We start from the raw sequence: 21359 nt of genomic DNA on the forward strand, positions 1-21359 counted from the left end.
ATGCATAAAAAAAATCACTCTGTTACTGAGTAAACTATTTCCAAAGGAAGGATAAGAACTGCATAGGACATTATTGCATTTTCTAGTGATAATTTATTTTGCAATTACAAAACCCAAGACACTGGAAGATGACTGGCAGAAAGCTGTTCTGCAAAACCATGTTGCATGCAGAAAGATACCTATGTTGATGCAAGTACTTTGAAGATCACTTTTTACATATTGTCTTTTATTGTCCTTCAGCACACTTTATTTAAAAATACTCTTGAGGTAAAAGCTTGTAACTGCAATAAAAACTCACCACTGGATCTGTTGGATGAAAAATGTTTAGCAACCGGTTACAAATAGTTCTGGGCAGAATGTGATCTTGACTTCCACTGTTTCCTGGACGGATGCCACGCAGTGCCAAAAACACTGCTAATGGAGATCCCATACAGAAGAAATTCTCAACCTAAGGAGACATTTCATTTTATATTAATAGCTGGAGGAAATATAGCTTTCTAACACACAGTGGGGTTTGGTTTAAATCTCAATGTCTCAACAGAGGGACTTCAGAAACATGTTATGAAGAACTAGTAGTAAAAGTGAAGAAGTCCACAATACATTACAGGTAAACTTTTCATCTCCCTTAAACACGATAAGAAATGTACATGTTACTGCACAATGTAAGACAAATTTTGGAAATCTGCAAACACTGTCTCAGTTCAGTATGATACTTCAACTGAAGGAGGCATATAAGTGTTACAGGGGGTGGAGTGAGGGAGCTGATTTTGGAGGATATTAAAGAAAAAATTATGAAGTTCGTAATGCTGAAGTCTGATTTCTCATGAAATTGCAGGAAGCTTACCACAACTACTAAACTTCACTTTAAAGAAGTGCCCTGTGGCTGTTTCTGATACATAGACCATCAAGGAAGCAGAAAAGCAAGTTATATTGAAAATCAAGAACTACCTACATTACATTTGTAGTACTCACATGCACGCACACACACACACACACACACACCAGTGTTATGCACAACCTCTTAAAAACATCTTAGGTTGAGTGAATGGTTTGGTACTTGTGAAAAGGTGCCAGTATCACACAGACTGGGAACCGTTACACACAGAATAGGTACAGTACAGCGGTAGTTTTGCAAGCTCCCCTCATATGGACCCAATCTACTGCAATCTTGTTCTGGAGGGACTGCCTCTGACATTGAGAGGTTAGTTCAGTCTCCACTGGCAATTTAAACTTGCAAACCTGTCCCCTGAGAACTGGGCTGAGACCACTAACTTGTCTGACATAGGTCACTGAACATGCATCAGTGGTAACGACTTTTGGTCACTACCAACCTGGGCCGGGATTCAACATTGACCTAGAGGTGAATGGCTTCGTATCCCATTACCAATCCTCAGACTTCCAGTCCCCTAGAAACATCAAATGTAAAACTCTGTAGTCAAATATATTTTCACAAGTCAAAATTACTTTTCAACCTTTAGTATATTTTCTTATAAGAAAAATTCATTCTATCATTATCAGAACTTCATTGTAACTTTCCCGATAAGCTGGCAGTGCATTACAACAGAATCATTACTAGGCCAATACCATTTAGCGGACAAAAGAAATGGCTGCATTTTTATTAAGTGAATATGCTGAATGCTTGGATTCTTGAAGCAACTGTTATATGTCAGGCAGCATATGGAGCAAGACAGGGGAAATAATGGTCCATTTCATTCACCAGACTCCAGTGCTGCTTAAGAAATTCTTCCTCCTCTAAATTGGTCTTGGTAACACACTTCTGAACACGATTCTTCAACAGGAATGTTCTTTTCAAACTCCATTTTAATATAAGGACTTTATTTCTACAGCAACGCCAGCCATCTTGCAAGCCACAAAACATTATCTATATTACCGCTCCAGTCAATTACAGAGCAGATCTTCTCTTTTATCACCAAGCTTTGCATAGAATCCTGTATTTTCCTAATTGGATGAAAGCTTCATTTTATCTTCAATAGCAACAATAAAAATGTGGTGACCATTAAATACAGGAAGATTATCATTGCATAATCCTTTAAATCATACAAGTAGCTTCAACCCTGCCAATCTGACACACCTGCATTCAGGGTCTGCGCAATTCCTGTTTCAGAAAGGGGTATCGAAAGCTACTGTGACTGACATGTGATACTTGATAGCTGATACTTAAAAAGGAGATTTCAGTAAACTCAGCTTAGGTGAAACGCAGACTAGACAAGTATTTGAAAAAGTAAATGGATCCAGTGATTACAAGACACAGGAGGGTTTTTCCTGTTCCTTCAGGCCCACTGATAATGCATCACTGACAATGTCCAGGTGGACAAGGGCTTCCTTCTTGGGTCAGTGTTCTTTACTATATATTCTCCTATAGGAAGAAGTCTTTTGATGTGGTGTTCCGGCTAGGTTAGACTTGTAGATTGAAGACTTAATCAATTGTAGAGTGTATCCCATGTAACGGTTCTGATTAATACCAAAAAGTGAAGCTCCACAGAATCAAAAGAGAGCCTTTCAGAAATGAAGTCCTTCAAACTGAGGAACTGAAGCCATTAGACTCTCGGCATTATCAAGCAGGTAGTTTATTTGGAAAGTTATCATATGATGATCTATTGAGGTGAGGAGGCCACAGTCTTTAAAAACTAGGTAGCATTCATTTGGATAGGCCGGATGTTGAAGCAGTGGTGGGGAATATTACCTATTTGTGTGAAATACAGCAGCAAGTTGTCAATGGCACAGTTTAATAACAGAAGCAACATTTATTTTTAATGTTGCGCTCCGAAGATAGATTATGATGACAGCTATGATTCAGAAGACAAACTGAATTACTGGGGAGGAATGATACACAAGAAGCAGAGCTAAGCTACTTTAGCAACAAAACCCAAATCACCAACAATACCATTCAAGACTTTGTGTAATTCTTCCAGACTAGAAGAGCAGCTGAATGAGAGAATGAATGTGTGACAATGCACCTTTCAATGACACAATGTGTGCAAGTGAAGGGGACACATGGGCATATTTACAGGTGAAATTAAAATGGGAGGGCAATGAAGATAACTGCAGCATATGTTTATATATTGCCTTTCATCCAGAAGGATTGCAAAGAACTTTACCAACCGAGGAAATACTTCAGTTGAGCATGAAACTGCAGGCACCTCTAGACTGTAGCCCATAGCCCTTTAACTGCATCAGAAACACCATGCAACTTTTGAGGACAAGAAATGAAGGGACGAAGCTAGCAGATTAGCATTACATGGGGGAATTTAACTAGGCAGTTCTGTTCTGAATTGCTGCAGAGTGTTGCTACGAGAAGTCTGAAGACCTCCTTTTCTCTCAGATATGGCTGCATTTCAGTTGTACTCCTAGTGTCTTTTCAACACCATTAACAGCTTTGGATAGATAGAGGATGCTGCTGTACAAAAGTTGAGTTCTAATATGTTGAAATTTGCCCAGGGAACCAGGGTTAACTGACCTTAAGAATCTTTGTGAAAGGTGCCACAGAATCCTGAAATAGCTTAGGTAATTGTGTTGACAAACACAGAGTTAAATAAACTAATCACTAGCTTTGGTATCAGGAAGTAATTGTGGTGTGCCCCTCCTCTCTTCCACTTCTTAAAGGAAAATCCTTCTATCATGCTGTTATCTTTGACCACTGAAGCAAAAATGACAACTGACATGCCCCAATGCCATAGAGCGGCTAGCTTTCCCAGCATTTTTACATTCTTCAGATAAGCAACATATAGAATTCTTCCTTAGCCTCTTCTTCCTTTTCCACAGCTGTTGTCCCACAGACAAGGCCAAAACGAGACTGCATCCCTAAACTCTACTAGTATCTCACCAGACATGTAGAGTTCTGGCATTCAACTCCTGGTCCCCTCAGTGAGGCCTACCATTCCTAGCCCTGAGAGTTTTAGTGAATCCCTCATTAGGGCTATCAGTGGGGAGGAAGTCTAAAGTCCTTAACTCCAAAGATCCTATTTTGGTGGCCATAATCTTGGCCGGGATGATGAGTTGGGGCACTGACCAAAGACCCTCCAAACCTTCAGGTTCCCCCCATCCCCCTCAGAAGGAGCAGTTATATGCACCGCTTCCTTTCACATTAATCACCAGGTAATGTAGTTTCTGGATTTCTTCCTGAACTTATCTTGACAGAGAAATGTGTCTATTTGCTCAAGGTCAAGCAAGCATTTAAGTCTCACTTAAGTAAGACTAGTGACTTTCCCTGATCTTAGGCATTCTGGTGACCACAGTAGTGACCACATTTTTCCATCAAAGTAGTACAGGCCCATTCAATCATATATGAAGGCCAGATGTGACCACTATGACCATCTACTCTGATTGTCTGCCGGTCTTCTTTGGACAGGCCAAAGAATTTCATTCAGCAATTACTACATCAAGCCCAATAACTCCTGGTTAAACTAGCGCATTATTAAAGGAATAGCTCTGTCTGGGTAGAAAGAGCCAAGACTTTGGTGGATGATATCTACACAGCAGTTACTTGTCGCCACGTTAGTCACATACAACCAGCTGGTCTAATATGCCGCTGTGAAGTTGTCCTTCAGTGGAAGCATCCCGTGAACTCTTCCTTTAGTAGAAGCATCTTGCTCTCATATATTTAAGGTAAGCCTCTCCTCCTCTTGAACTGCTCTCCATCAGAATGAAGGTACTCAGAAACTACAGTGACAGGCAACAGTATAAAACCCTTTGATACACTATTTAACAGTCTATGGAAGATTTAGCAGGATGAGGAAGAGAGAGGATGTATGACAAGGGAAAATTACCTATGAGTAATTTGGTTTGTCATAGTTCTCTCCTCTTTCCCCATCCTACTTCCCTTGCTTTGTGCCCCTTCATAGGGCTCTTGTTCTGAAAACGTTCAGACTGAATGCAAGTGGATGAAGGACAAGTCTTTGTACAGAATTGAGGGGTGAAGGGTATCAGTCTATCTCCTGCTTCCCAACCGGTAGAGATAATAGCATGATGTAGATTATGTTTTATTAAAATGATGATGAAGAGAAGAGGGTTAAGACAAACTGAATTACTAGTAAGTAATTTTTCCGTTTTTCTATCAGCTGATATTGACTTTAGTTACTAAGGCCCAGATTTTTAAAGCTATTTAGGCACGGCTGTGCTCAATGACGCAACGCCTCACTGAGATTTCGTCTCAAGTGTCTAAATCCCTTTAGAAAATGAGATTTAGGTTCCTAAATCTGCTACACATTGCATCGCTGAGCACAGCAATGCCTAAATACCTCTAAAAATCTGGGCCTATAAGTACAAAAGCAGTGACGTCAGAAGGAGAAAAAAATGATAATTTTAAAAACTCTGAAAAATGAGCTAATTTTCTTTTTTACATAAGGTCATATTTTTAAAGTCCAATATCTCAAGACATTATAGGACTATTAGCAAGTCTTGTGCAACCAATTGGAAAGTTGGGAATCGCCTCTTTCCAATGGCATAAAGCTCCAGTAATTGGCTCTATTGGCTTATAAAATATCAGTCTAAACCTATCACTAAAAACTGCTTGTCCCGTGTCTCAGCAGGCCAGTGTAATCTGGGGGAAAATTCCACATTTGGAGGAAGTTCAGCCAGGTTTGAAGCTGTTCAGAGGTTTGGCATGTTAGAAGCAGTCCCAGGGCAAGATGGATTAGTGGGCAGAGTAGAGGTGAGACTGTCAAAGGTGCATGATAAATGCAAATTTACAAAATGGATTTCACCACCACATGTGGTATAAACAAACATGTAATATTAATATAATTCATATAATATATAATATATTTTAGATATAAATATATATTATAAATTTTAAATTGAAGAGCAAAAATTAAATATATGAATGTATATTAATCCTTTTATATACATATGTGAATATTTAAAAATAAATCTATAAAAATTACCTCAGTACAAGCAGAAAAAGAAACTTGGGTAGAGCGTATTGAAAACAAACTTTTATAGCAAACACAATAAATATTCATTCATTCAATAAAAATCCATCGAACATACATACCTTAAATTTTAAGGCAGGTGTTTTCGATATGGTTGATGCCTTTAATTCATGTAACCTTTCTTCTATCTCTCTCAATCTAGAAAAAAGGGGTGTCTTCATTAGGCATGGTGCGGACAAAAAGCAGTTAGCCAATTTTTGAGGTTGTATGTTGTTTCCATTCGGAGAAGGAATTGATGCTGGAGTCAGATATTTGTTTGACGCAGTCCTATTTATTTACAAAGAACATACACAAAGTTCTGTTTCCCTGAGCACAGCAGGAATCAAGCAGCAGGAGACAGTTTCTTTGCTCACAGTCCCAACCCTTTCTCAGCCAGAACTTTACCCAAAACCTTTCTCCCGCTCAGCTTTTCTCAGGGTCATGGAACACGTGCATCCCCGATCGTATCTTGGCTTCCTTCTCTATCTGCTTCTGTGGTTGTTTTGCGGCTTCTCCCCTTCTCCTCCCTCCCTGCCCCAAACTCACAGCTGCAATCAAAACGATCCCTCATTCCTGTGTTTATCAGACCCCAAGGAAACCTTTTGGACTGCATGGCCCAGCCACTGCCTGTATTTGAAGGCAGTCTAGTCCACTGCTTCAGCTATCACTGGGGGCATTTAATTGTTCCCTTGTTTTGCATGAATGTAAGGCAGCTATCATGGCCGCCAGCTTTCCTCAATCCACAGCAGAACAATAGTATTACAAATTATTTACAGAATAGAAGAAATGACTTTATTAAATTTTCAGTGTGTTTTATGAATAAAATGTAGAACATATCTATTCTGCTGTGTATCGGTCTAACTAGCAAAAAATGGGTTTTGGGAATTGGCGTTTACTGAAAAGCAGCATTTTCAACAGTCTACATGTGTTCAAGAGTATGACTCACTCAGCAAAGAAACTGAATATTTATCTCCACCCATTACATATTAAGAGGTATCATATGCTGTAATCACACATGCCACTTATAGAACATTATAGAGGGAAGTACAATTTAAAACATTTAAGAATACAATCAAACTACTCCAGGCACAAAAATTTTCACAAGCCCAATATTGCTTTAAAAAGATTATAAACTTTGAAATCCTGAAGTTACAGATTGTAATTATATGTTTTACAGAAGCATACATATGAGATTTATACTGAACTGCATTAATAATATTTAAAGATGGCTGTATTCATTGATGAATGCATATGTTGCGTAACATTAGGATTAATGAGGATCAAGCTTGGAACATTTTTGCGAATGGCTAGGCATCTGGGGCAAGAGTATGGCCATGGTGATGGCCACTGGTCAGATCCTAATGATGTCTAAGAGGTTATCCTTCCTCCACATGTTTTGGGATGCTGAGGAGGTTTCTTCATATTTCTCTCAGTTGAGTTGCACGTTAAGAGAGAACAGCTGCTAGCACTTCACCGTGGGGTTGCCAGGGCTGGCATCAGACTTGCTGGGGCCAAAGCCCGAGTCCCCACTGCCCGGGGCTGAAAGGGCTTCGGCCCTGGGCAGTGGGGCTCAGGCTACAGGCCCCCTGCCCAAGGGTGAAGCCCTTGGACTTCGGCTTTGACCCCCCACACCCAGTGTGGCGGGGCTCGGGTGGCCTCAGGGTTTCAGTCCCCTCTCCTGGGGTCGTGAAGTAATTTTTGTTGTCAGAAAGGGGTTGCGGTGCAATGAAGTTTGAGAACACCTGCTCTATCTGGAGGCATCACACTAGCCAGCCGGTAACATAACAGCATGTAATTGGATATCCAAGATAAGATCATTTGAGTGGATACTGGATAGCCCCTCATTCTGTCCACAGACGTGATCAAGAGTTGTATCAAAGACCTAAAAGGTATAGTCTGGTCCAGATAAAAGCTAAAGCTCTCTAACATCTAGAGCATGAAGCCTCTCCTCACCTTTACAACCATGAGGTTTTGGGAAGGTCAGTAAGAAGACAGCTTGGTTAATATAAAAACTGGAAACCACCTAAGTAAGAAACCTTGGATAAGGGCAAAGGTAAACTGTGTAGAAAACAGTCTATGGAGGATCTGATACTAATGCTCTCATTCCCCCCCTTTACTAGCCGATGTAATGGTCACTAAAGATTCATCCTCCACAGAAAGGTGCAGTAGGAAGTAGGATGCTGGAGGTCCAAAAGGGGAACCCATCAGTTTTGCTAAGACTAGAGTCAAGTTGCATGGGGGAACAGGATCCTACACCTGTGGAAATAGTTTGTCCAGGCCTTTTAAAACTCTTACGGACAACAGGTTGGAAAAAAGTGAATGGCCATCAATAGGTTGGTGGAAGGCAGAGAAAACCACAGGTGCACTCTGAGTGAACTGTTAACCCTCGATGCTTTAGGAACAGAAGATAGTCCAATATGTGCTGAACAGCAGTCTGGACGAGGGAAACGCCTTTCAGTCTGGACCAGATAGAGAACCTCTTTCATTTACCTAGTTTTCTACTATTTAGCAGCCTATTTGGAAGCAAACCTGGGGACATTTTCTGTTGTCTTTTGTTGCAAATAGATCCACTGGTGGAGTTCCTAAAAATGGAAAATGGAACTTGTTATGTCTGGGCAAAGGAACCACTCATGGTGATTGATAAATAGTCTGCTTAGGCGGTCGGACAGAGTATTCTGGATCTAAAAGCCACTTTTAGATGTACAGAGCTGGCAATATAAAAATTTCAAAGCAGAATCATTTCCTGACACACCAGCAGAGGTGAAAGTAAGCCGGTCTGGTCCGGCACCGCATACCGGCAAGAGCCAGTACGCCGTGATGGACCGGACCGGCTTCCCCAGGCTGGCGATTTAAAGGGCCCAGGGCTCTGGCCGCTGTGGGGAGCCACAGGCCCTTTAAAGTGTCGCCAGAGCCCTGCTGCCAGAGTCCCAGGGTAGCAGTGGCAGGGCTCCAGCGGTGATTTAAAGGGCCCGGGCCTGTGGCTGCTCCTGGGGGAGACTGAGGACGACCCCTAGATGCAGGTACACTCCGAGGGGAGGGAAGGAAGTAGCCCAGGGACAGCCAACTGTAGTCTGGCTCAGTCACTGCCTGAAGCCAGGTCAGCATGTTGTGGCTGGAATCCCTGCTGACCCCAGTGGCGGAATACTCCACCACTGTTAGGGCCCTGGGCTGGGAAACAGTGGAGTTGGGTGGGCCCTGGGTCCCCATACACCCTGCCACCCCACACCTGGGATAGCAGCCTCCCCATCATAGGCCAGGAGGCCCGCACTAGTCTACAGTCCGCGAAAGCTAGGATGCTAGATTCCTTTTGCTGCTCTGCCCTGATCGCAAGCTAGAGCCCCGACTGTTTGCTGCCCACACTGCCGGAGTGCCGTGGTTCATAGACTCGGTATTGCTCAGCCCAGTTTAAGTGGCCTGAGCTTTAAAGACAGCGAACTCCCCTCTAATTGGTTGCCGTGCTAAGGGCATGACAGTGAGGAGGTGTGGCCTTCATCAGAGATAGACAAGGAGGGACGGCCACGCTCTCTTAAAAGGCTCCTCCTTGTTTGTTTACATAGAACATGGCTACTGCATTTTTTAATCAAAATCCTACAAGGCCCTTCCCTGGATGTGTGAAAGAAATGCCATGCAAACGAAGCAGACTACCTGTAAATGTCAGGGAGTTGCAGGTTATTTTAGATTACCCTGTGTCTGTATGAGACCTAAGACAGATCACCAACCCAAACCCAAGACATCCGTGACTAATGTGAAAGATTGTTGAGATGGAGTGAAGGGATCTTCCTTGCAAACGTTGGAAGGTTCTGTCCATCTATCTAGGGAGGATAAGAACCAATTTGGCACATGGACACGATAGTTCAGATCATGGGGGGAGGGATAGCTCAGTGGTTTGAGCATTGGCCTGCTAAACCCAGGGTTGTGAGTTCAATCCTTGAGGGGGCCATTTGGGGATTTAGTGCAGGATTGGCCCTGCTTTGAGCAGGGGGGTGGACTAGGTGACCTCCTGAGGTCCCTTCCAACCCTGATATTCTATGATTTTTTTTTTTTTTTTTCCTATGAATACACCTCGGCCAATCAGCTCTGTAAGCGCTCTGAAACGTAGTCTGGCAAACTAGATAACATAAATGCAGGCTTGCCATGTGCCATAGCAGCCGCAACAACTACTTACTGTGGGGAGGAGATATGTCTTTAAACCTAGTATGATGCCTTGCATAGTCTGAAACCTTGATGGTAAAAGGAAAGCTTTGGCCATCATGGAATTGAGGACCATTCTAATAAATTCTATTTTCTGAATCAAAGACAGGATGGACTTTTCTGTGTTGATCAGTAGATTGAGCGCATCAAACCTGGACAGGATAATGTTTATACTGGACAACTTTTATGACCTGGATCGACTTTTTACTAGACAGTCATCCAGATAATGGGTGACATGGACTCCTGATCTCTGGAGGAATGCTGCTACCACTGCCATACGCTGTGTGAATACATGAGTCGGCCAACAGACCAAAAGTCAGCACTGTGAATTGATAGAACCGTTGATAGAATCTTAGAATATTTCTGTGGCTCTGATGAATTGCCACATGAAAGCAAGCATCCTTTAAGTCAAGGAAAGCATACCGGTCACCCGGCTCAAGGGAAGGAATAATGTAAGTTATAGTGACCATCCGGAATGTCAATTTCTTTAGGAACTTGTTTAACTCTCTCAGATCTAAAATAGGCCTGAGACCCCACCTCCCTTTCCTTTCGGGATCAGGAAGTAACGGGAGTAAAACCACTTTCCTCTGAGCAACTGAAGGACCTACTCTATAGCCCCCACAAGAAAAAGTGATTGTATCTCTCGCAAATAACACAGCTTTGAGAGAGGAGGTCCCTGAAGAGGGATGGGGAAGGGGGGCTAGAAAGAAATTGAAGGGTGTATTCCACTTCCACCATGCTTAGAACACACTGAGCCATGGTGATGTGGGCCCAAGCATGAAGGAAGTGGGATAGGCAATTTGCAAAAATCAGAGAAGGCAAAGATGGCACTCTTGGAACTGATACTCTGCTCTTGACCTACTCAACAAAATGTGTGCTAGGAGGATGCAGTCTGCCTTGATGAACCAGCAGCTGCAGGGGCAGAAGGTGAGGGTGGAAATTGTTTATTTATTTATTTATTAAACTCCTATATCTTTTCTCCTTGGTTTGAGCTACAACTCCCAGAAACTGCTGGGTCTGATAAGGACAGAAAGACTTCCTCTTTGCCCTCGGAATATAAATCCTCAGGAATTTCAGAGTTACTCTGGAGTCCTTGAGAGGATGCAGAGTGTCACCAGTTTTTCCTGAGAAGAGTGATGACCCCTCAATGGGGAGGTCCTGGATTGTTTGACGACGCTCTGGGAGAACAGAGGATAGCATCCAGGAGGACCATCATGTGATGATGATGATAATGGAGACTGGGCAATGAGTTGCAGAATCAGATGCATCATGACCAGCCTGCAGAGCTGTTCTAGAAACTAACTTGCTGTCCTCCACCATCACCTGAAATTCTTGTTTCATGTTGTCTGGAGCTCATCCTTAAACTTCAAAATTGCATCCCACTGGGTAAAATCACAGTGCCCCAGCAGAGCTTGCTGGTTCACAACACAAAGGTGTAACCCTTCTGTGGAATAAAGCTTCCTTCTGAACAAATCTAGTTTTTTGGTTTCAATGCCTGGTGACCTTGCCTCTATATTAACGGCAGATACTACCAGGGAACCCTGAGAGGCAGGACTGTAAAAACGTTAAAACGCGTGAGAGGGGATGTAGTATCTCCTCTCCGCTATCTTTGCAGTAGGTGGCAGGGACGATGGGGTCTGCCAAAAAACCTGAGTAGGCTCCAGAACAGACTCATTACTAGGCAGAGCTATCCTTGATGGAGCTGCTGATGCTAAAAATGCCCACAAGCCTGTTGGACTTTTCCTGGATCTCCTCTTGATGGATGCCTACAACCAAAGACATCCTTCGCAACAACTCTTGATGGGCTTTGTGGTCATCCAGTGGCAAGGAAACAGGCTCCACTATGACAGCCTTATATGGGTTGAGGAAGAACATGCCAATGACCCTCGGGGCTTATCCTGTTTCAACTCTTGTCAGGGAAGCTCAAGAGAAGGATCCTGCCCCTGCACAGGGTGGGCCCACTACCAAGGTTGGGCTGTTTATGGCGCTGATGTTCTTGATGACTAGCCAAGGAGGTAGAGTGGGGAGGATGTGAGGACTCTTGACTGAGGGAGGAACCCCTGGGGGTTCCCCAAAAGCCACTGATATGGGCCTGGCCCCCAACTGTGTGCAGACAAAGGGTCCTTGCGGTCTGCCCCCTGCTGGAACAGAGGCTGAAACCAGGGTGGGCAGGCACTGCATACAGGTTACTGGACATGTCCAGACTGAGACACATATAAACCTACTTTAGAATTCGAAGAATCCACTTCTTCAGACCATGCAGGAACTGTCCCCTCAGTACCAGAGAGGCAGGCTCAGATTCTGGAGAAGGGGATAGAGAGATCCTCTGTGGATTTCCCCTAGACGGTACCATTTTAGTCAGTATGCTAATTGCCAAATCCGATAGTTCCACATGGTGTGGAGCTGAAACTGTGACCATCAGTGCCAACGCCAAGCAAGAATCTTGAATTCCCAGGGAGGGCGGTATTGACAGATTCAACAAACACCTCAAGAGTGGATGGTACAGGGAAAGTATTCTGGTCTTGTGGCACTGCAACCTGAGGTGACAATAGTGAAGCTGGTACTGAACTGGGCTCTGGAGCCAACAAACTCCCATTCTGAGGCTTGTTCTGGAGAATGCCTCCTTTTTAAGCACACCTTCGAGTCCTTGGTAGAGGCTCAACTTCTGCGCCTCTGATCTTGAGGTGCCTAGTACCAAGTCCTTAGATGACTTGTGTTACCTCTTCTTTGGCACCAGTGAAATTGATCTGTCTCTCGGTACAACCCAGGCTGGAGGAGCACTGCTGCCCGATGCCGAGGCACTTCGTACCTGGATTGTGCAAGAAGGCTCCAATAGAGGATGAAGCTCCAATTCCAACTTAAGCAGGTACTTAAGTCTAGCTGCCCTGTCCTTTTGGGATTGGGGCTTAAATGCCTGACAGATACTGCATCTGTCACTAACATGAGCCTCCCCCAAGTACTTAAAGCAGCTGGACTGCAGGCCACTAATTAGCATTAGTTTGCCACAAGAGTGGCAGGGTTTCAAGCCCGAAGAATGAGGCACAACTCCAGTACCCAGATAGAAGTCGGTGTCAAACAGCCCTCCCGACCCAAAAAACAACAACCCTAAGTTAAGCTAAACTAAACACAAACTGCTCTATAACAACAATGGGTACTAATGACAGTAACCATGCCGCCCCACAGGTACTGATAAGGGAAAACTCTCCAACAACTGCACTAGAGTGCACATACACCTACAATGGAAAGGATATGTGCAATTCCTCAAAGAACCACCTTTATTCCTTCTCCTCTCCTCAAACCTGGATAGGTTCAGAATACTTAGTTTTTTATTTTTTAAAGAACAGTAAGTGCTAGAAACTCAGGAAATTCACAGCTAAGATTCCAACACCAACTATAACTCCACCCTGTATCACTGCTCATTTCCCACCCATGGGCAGTGTGCAGCCTCAGCTTCACCACAGATCTAGTTACTTTATTGGAGTAGAGTAATGTCAATAATGTCTTTGGAGGGCCTTGCATTATTGTTCCTTGTTGGAAGTAGTTCCCAAATTGATCAGCTGGCAATGAACAGATGATTCCTGCTGGCCAGCTGTTTGCTTCTGGTACAGCAAGCAGGATACGGGCTCAGAATTCCAGTCACTGATCCCAGCTCCCCTTACCTTTGACAGCTTCACTGATGTGTTTGTCCTGTGGTTAGAGAATTCCATTTACCATTGCCATTCAATGCCAGCACAGGTGCAGCAGTGGCCAGGCATTTCTGATAAAAGTAATGGTAAGCTCTGGAAAACTCCTAAAGAGTTTCATTTTGGGATGCAGATTTCTCCTTAATAATGAGAATGTGGAATACATTACCGTTGTTTAGTTATGTAAAGTTCTTCAAGCAAATGTTGCTCCTCATAGCTCATCCAACGGTCTTCTAGATCCTCCTCTTCCTTCTGCAGCAATTGTTCATAGAGTCTTACTGGATTCCAGCCAGTCATTATGTCGTAAGTGATTACACATCCCAGGGAATGTGACACAATTGAGACTTTCCCTTTTTCTTCAAACTCTGGATTCCGAGAACAGAACAGCATATATAACCGGTTCAGCTCCTGTTGAAGGCCTTTTACTAGCTGTTTTAAGAGAGAAAACATTGTGTTAAGATTTCATCATTATCTATTTAATCTCCCTGTTCCTGTTCATCTTACTATGAGTTCAAAGATGGGACTGCTTCATGGCTGTGTATGTGGCCATTCTAGTATGCACTAAATGTGACTCTTGAGAATTTTACTTTATCAATGAGTAACTTAAAACTGTCCAAAAGATAACCATTTATAAAAGAAAACCAATTAAACCTGACTCTAAATCTCCAGTTTTAAAAAAAAGTTCTAAGGATTTTATTCTTAAATTTCTGACGTACTCTCTATCCCAACTCCATTTTAACTCAGTTCTCTGTCTGGGAATTTCCAGGGCTTTAGACATGTTTATGGGCATGTGCTAAGAGTCAGGGAGCAGGATCTCTATGGTGCTTTGGAATGCCAAATGGTCCCTGGGTCCGCAAGCTGCCATCCATGAGTCGTCCTACTCATCTACAGTTGGATTCATGCTTACCCTCTCAGCACAGGGCCCCATGATACCTAAGGATCTGTTAAGATATGCAGCTTGTCCTGAAAATGTGCAAGAGTCGGCAGAGAGGAACCCTTGACTGGGAACAGGAATTAAAGCATGGAATCTGTGAGAGGCCAAGAAGCAAGGAGAACAGCAGGATTCACTATGGCTAGGGGAAACGTGGAAAGCTTAGTTATGCAGGCACTCTGACCTGACAATAAGACACACCCTGTGCTACTTAGGATCTCTGTTAGACTACAGGAGTCATCCAGGTTCAGAACTGCTGTCCAGTTGCCTTTGCTGGTGGACTGATGCTGATTCACTTGTACACAGGGCATCACAATGTAAATCCCCAAAGCACCCTAGTTTCATATTAGCTGTAAGAAAGTAATTTTTTAACAGTGCTCACAGAAACCGTGACTTCCAGAGACCTCTGACATTTCTGCTCTGGGTCTGGAGCGGTCAGCAGGCAGCACCACAACTCTCAGCCGCTGCCGGCAGTGGGTCCCCAGCAGCTCCTGGCTGCCAGGCAACGGGGAGTCCCAGAGCTCCTAGCCGCTGGGCAACAGAGGGATCCTACAGCTCCCAGCCACCAAGGGCAGTGGGGGACCCGCAGTAGCCAAGCTGCCCAGCCACTGTGGGTGCTGGACCCTCCATTTTGTCAGGGGTATTTTTAGTAAAAATCACGGACAGGTCATGGGCTTTTGTGAATTTTTGTTTATTACCCATGACCGGTCTGTGATTTTTACTAAAAATATCCATGACAAAATCTGAGCCTTAAAATCATGAATCTTTTGATTCTTCGTTTCTCTGTGATCATCAAGACTTTCCCTTACTCCCCAAAATTGGGACCAATAAGCGCCATTGGCAAGGGGGAAGCTGTGCCACTTCATGTCCGTTTTGTGGAAGTGAAAAAGTGAAAATTTTGCCGCCTGCCCGTGGTTAGATAGGGGCCCAAGATAGACAGTGAGTACCATGCACAAACCAACTCAGATGGACCCAGAAGTATTCGCTCCAATTCCCATGAGCATTCAATTGGCATAAGAGTTTGAGATGCATCCAGCATATAGAAGAGACAAATAACTGAACACATCTCTTTTACTAAGAGGCTGGAGATGAGGAATTAGAACAGGTTCATAATCACCCATAAAACCAATACTGGTCCTTGACAGCAGCTGACTACATCCAAGGCTTCTGATTAAATATTTCCCAGTAGTGTCACTCATCTCAGTTTCCTAATTGTAGTTTACCCAGCAATTCACGTATTTTTCCAAAATCTGCTTTATAAATGTAGCAACATTTAGACTCCTTCATACACAATGTGATATTAAAGGACCAATTAAGACTGCATTAAAATTTTGCATGTTAGTAACGTGCCTCAATCATCTAACTATAACAGCTCTTTTATGTCATCAATGCTTGTATAAAGATGTGTCACAGACAAGTGCATTTACAACCACACCTGAGGCTGAGACTGTGTATTATTCTTTATATGGATTAATGACATATATGATTATGGATTATTTAGAGCTCCTTGCGTTCAATAGTACTGATCAGCTTCAAGGGTTTTATGAAGATATTGTGTGTGTAAAAATTCAGAAAACATTTTCCCCAAATTGCATTTACGGGCTGGTCCACACTAACCCCCCAGTTCGAACTAAGGTTCGAACTAAGATATGCAACTTCAGCTACGTGAATAACGTAGCTGAAGTCGAAGTATCTTAGTTCGAACTACAAGGTACTTACCGCGGGTCCACACGTGGCAGGCAGGCTCCCCCGTCGACTCCGCATACTCCTCTCGTGGAGCAGGATTACCGGTGTTGACGGCGAGCACTTCCGGGATCGATTTATTGCGTCTAGACAAGACGCGATAAATCGATCCCAGAAGATCAACTGCTTACTGCCGAACCCGGAGGTAAATATAGACATACCCTAAGTTGCTATAAGCATTACCTGATCTGATCAAGAACTTTACTATTCTGCTCACTGCTTGGTTAAACTATGCCATACATAACTCCTCTGAACACTGCTCTGTCACATTTCTCCTGCTACTGGGTATCTCTGCAATTAGCGTCATTTTCCTATTATACCAAAAAGAATGAATAAAAAGCCCCACAAAAGGCAGAAAGAAGCTGTTTTGGAAGAAAAGCACAAATGAGATAGGTGGAGCTGGCATCCACTGAATTTGAAATGCAGAGAACAATGCTCAAGAAGAGAGGATCACAATTTTACCAATAACGCAGTATAGTCTACTAGCATGTATTGCAGTAGACTAACCCTATGGTATTCCTAAAATGATGGTATATTGTTCCTATGCTAGTTCAACCTAAAAGAAACTTCTAATCTGCTCTCAAATCCTGTGTGTGCACACATGAATCACAAAGACAAGATGCATGGAGAAAACTTCCCTTGGCAGAAATACTGACAACCACAGAGGTTAAGGAATGAGATCAAAATAAAAGCAGTTCTACATGTAAAACCCAACCCGGTCAATAACTGAAGTGATGTTTACAGAATTTGGCATAAGGGGTGGCCAAGAACATGCTTTCATTGAGGAGCAAGCACAGTAGCATCTCCCGCTCAGGGATGGCCTGGTATTTACCAGATGTAGGTTTTGCCAGGTAAAATCAAGGATTTTACTGCTCTGGGAAAAACTAGGTACTCCCAGTTTAAAGCATTTTCAATTTTAAAAACTGTTGGTTAATGCACACCGCATTACATTTAGTTTTAGTTACATATTCAAATTGTGGTTACATAAGGCAGTAGATTTGTAGATTAATTCATGGCTGCACAAATAAAAAGTAAAACTGCACTGGGTGTAATACTAATATATGTAATTATAATACTGAACACCAGAATGCCTGTATACATTTTGGTTTGGTATTTTCTCAAGGACTCATATTTCAGTTTTCAATATTATATAAACAAAAGTCAAAAACATTTGATTGTATGAAAACTACAACAATGCAGAGTTGTGGGCTTGAAGCATGCAGGAACCAGAAGCACGCAGAGTTGCAGATTACCACTCTAGGTCCATTTGGCCATGCAGCATTCTATAGCAGAAGACCAGCTTTGATGTAGTGGATAGACCGAGCCTAATCCCCAGTTTTGAATGGATGTCTTCAAAATTTGAAAAAAGATTCGCTCTACGCTCACTCAACTTGCTGGACACTGATGCAATTATATTTCTCCGTTTCCTCATTTAAACCTGGTGTAACCCAGAATTTACCAGCACCCTGTCCTAAACTAGTTTTTCCGAAGGAAAAGCCAACCCTGCCTATGCCCCCAAGATTGCTACAGGAATTTTAAAAAATAACAGATCAAGAATTCATTTTTAACTTGCATTTTTCAAAACGCTGTATTCTATGAATCAATACTGCATACAAATATGAATGGCAGCTGTGGTTACAAATGTTTGCAGCACGTTTCACTGCCAGACAGTAATCATTTAACATCCTCAGCTTCAAAACATTTTAAAAACATTAATGAATCCTTACAACAGCCTTGTGAAATAGGCAAGCATTATCTCAATTTCAAAGTAAATTCTTTGGGGCTGGGACACTGCCTACTTTGATGTTTGTACGGAGTCTAATACATTTTGGGTATTACTGAAAACAAAATAAATAACACTACAGATAAAGAAACGGATTCAGAGAAGGTTACCCAAGGGCAGAGAAAAAAAAAATCAGCGTCAGAGCTGGAATTAGAACTCAAGACTTCCCACCTAACTGTCCTGTGCTCAGGTCACACCATTCCTACATGTTATATTTTTACTGGGATGGCAGAGACCTTCTGTGGAAGAAGAAAAATATAACTGGAAACTCCCCCCTCCCTTTCATGGACATCTGCATCGATAAGTGACCTTCAGGCATTTATGACATTACATTATGAATTTCTCATTTTCTACAGATCTTGGGGTAGAACAGGGTATGTTCCTGTCAAGCACATCTGAAGTATCAAGTTATCAACCTGATAGGATGTTTCTATCTAGTCTTTAGAAGCATACGGTTATCGGAGAGTTAAACTAACATACCAAAATGTATGTATGGTAGGAAAAACTCTGCACGTGGAGTTCTCAGCAGCTGTAAATTCAGAAGCAAAAGAGAGGCCTGATGACCAGATTACAAGGCTGTAATTCAACCTGATCATCTGACAGAGATTGTTTCTAAACCCTAAATCACTGTATACCTAACCTATTTGCACAGTATAATTTACTACTATAGCTAAGCTATAAGATTTCCGGTCACCATTATCATTAAAGTGTCATGAATTAACTGAGTACCCAAATATTTTGCAGCTATAGTAAAACAAACAAACTCTAATTGCAGCTGTAAAGCACCGTTTCCTCTGACTACATGGGTCGATATCAGCAGTAGGATTATATAACTGAATCTTTTGGTATTTAGTAAGTAAAAAAAGAAAAGAAAAAGCGGCTTACGTTTTAAGTCCTAGCTAAGATATGATTTGGTTAATCAGTGTAGGTCACAAAATTAAGATATTATTTAACCCTCAACAAGCTTTCTCAATCTTAAAAGGACAAAATATTCTGGCCAGCAAAAGGAGAGCTTGGTCTGAGAAAATTCTTCATCTTGTTAAAGGTATTTTAACCCCACCAAATCGGTTGTCATTTTATCCTGTTATAAACCTCCTCTCCATAAAATGCATTCACTACAAACTCCTTTATGCTTCTTAAATCAATGGCCTTATTTTTTCACATCCAAAGTCAAAAGTACTGCTTTAATTCTCCACGGAATTTCCTTTCCTAGACTGCTTTTTTAAAAATTCAAATACAAACAATTCATTAGCTACAACTACTAATAAATAACTCAATATTGGCTTGTGTTACACAGGAGATCAGACTAAATGACCATAGTGTTTGTTCCCTTCTGGCCTTGGAATCTATAAATGTTTCCAGTTAGGTTACTTCAAAATATTCTCTTCTCTAAGAAGGTTAAATAAACCCAACTAATTTACCTTTTCCTCATAAATGATTTAAAAAATCCCCAACTTTAAATATGCTTAGATTTGGGGGTAATATTAATTCCCATGAGAATGTAAACAAAATTGAGCACTGTTCTGTATGCTGCAGGCTTTAACATCACAGTCTTTGTATCATCACTTTTTATATTTACAAAAGAGAGGTTAAAGCCTAGTGGTTTTTCTTTGCCGACTTCTCTCTTTTTTAAGCAATATATTTTTTTTTGAAGTGTTGCTCTCCCTCTTCAACCACTGAAAAGTTAAATTAATATTTAGTAGCACAAAAACCTCAAATTGATGTTTCTTAAAAAAAATTAAACCCCAAGGTGTTTCAAATTTAACTGTAAGTTCTTTGAGGGCAAGAACCACGTATTCCTGTATTTATCCTAGCATAATGAAGCCCTGATTTTGATTGGGCCTTTGAGCGTTACTGTAACACAAAAAACAAAAAAATTTAAATACTTCAGTTGTTCGGGTTTCTTCCTTAAAGAGAGGATCCCCGTCTTTCTTGTTTCTAGACAGAGCCAGCATATACCCTCCAAATACTTCATGGGTTATGTAGACCTGCACGTGGCAAGATCAAGGGGGCTGATGAGAAACTGTAAGTTGGGGGCTGGTGCAAGGTGGGATAAGGGTTTACTCATTCAGGAAGTTACTGGTATTGCAGCAGGAGGTGCAAACAGCTAGCGTGCCTCAGTTTCCCCGGTGTGTCACAAAAGTATCTAGGTGGTGGATGATTGCTGCAGAGACCCCGAGAGGGCAGGTGTGACTGCCATATAGCAGCCTGGACCCAGAGAGCCTGGACATTTTGTAACTTAGCAACTGATGGCCCAGAGGCTCACCCAATCTTGGGAGCCAGCCAGTTTTGACCAGCGGGAGAACCAAGTGCTGAAGAAAGAGTCGAGGTGATCTGTTTGCCCAGAAAAGAGACAAAGGACGGAGGAGGGGCAACTGAGCGTGACAGAGGATGGGCTGCTGGAAGCTGGTCAGTCTCCTGGGTTGGGACTCAGGAGGGAGAGCCCAGGGCTCTGGATCCCCTCCCTCAAGATGGACTTTCCTGAAACTACTTTCTACTGACTGCCTACTTTCTGTGCTAACAAGAACTGTTCTACACTTTGTTCCAGATGACTAACAAACTGTTTTACAACGCTGGCTGAGAATCACTGCTGATTGGGAAGTTGGGGTGCATGGCCCCTTTGGGGTGTGTGTGTAAGGCCTCCCCAGGTGTCCTATCCAGGTGGATTCACTGCAGGGAGCTCATGGTGTGAACAAGAGCGCTGAACACTCGCAGGTCAGACCCAAGGAGGCCTGCCCTAGTGAGAGTGTGCCCTGAGGGGCAGTCACATTACAAGAGGGTCCTGTCTGAAGTTCATTCAGAGCGGTTCTAGAGCACCGAGACTGTTCTCTGGTGACACTTACCAATGCCGAAGTGCATAAAGATGTCATTTGAAGCACCACAAAGGGCTTCCTCTGGCCCTTGAAGCCAAAGAACAGACCAAAAAGGCTAAGAGTGGGGACACATCCATGCTTCCCCCTGCTCGTGATTGGAAATGGATCTGTCAGATCACTATCAACGCTAAAAAGCAACAGAGGGTCCTGTGGCACTTTTAAGACGAACAGAAGTATTGGGAGCATAAGCTTTCGTGGGTGAATGCCCACTTCGTCAGACGCAAG

General features: G+C 42.7%; 1 protein-coding gene across 2 annotated transcripts in view; it reads right to left on the reverse strand.

Moving 5' to 3' along the window:
• The window catches only part of DDHD1 (DDHD domain containing 1), a 67828-nt gene that overhangs the window by 11626 nt on the left and 34843 nt on the right, over positions 1-21359 (reverse strand). For both annotated transcript variants that reach the window (XM_034768054.1, XM_034768055.1), the window contains exons 5-7: positions 13974-14233; positions 6014-6089; positions 299-448 (exon numbers count right to left, since the gene is read on the reverse strand). In XM_034768054.1, coding sequence (XP_034623945.1) covers positions 299-448; positions 6014-6089; positions 13974-14233 — 486 coding nt within the window. The remainder of the gene's footprint in view (positions 1-298; positions 449-6013; positions 6090-13973; positions 14234-21359) is intronic.

This window comes from Trachemys scripta, chromosome 4 (genome assembly GCF_013100865.1).
Source record: "Trachemys scripta elegans isolate TJP31775 chromosome 4, CAS_Tse_1.0, whole genome shotgun sequence".
NCBI classification, from domain to species: domain Eukaryota; kingdom Metazoa; phylum Chordata; order Testudines; family Emydidae; genus Trachemys; species Trachemys scripta.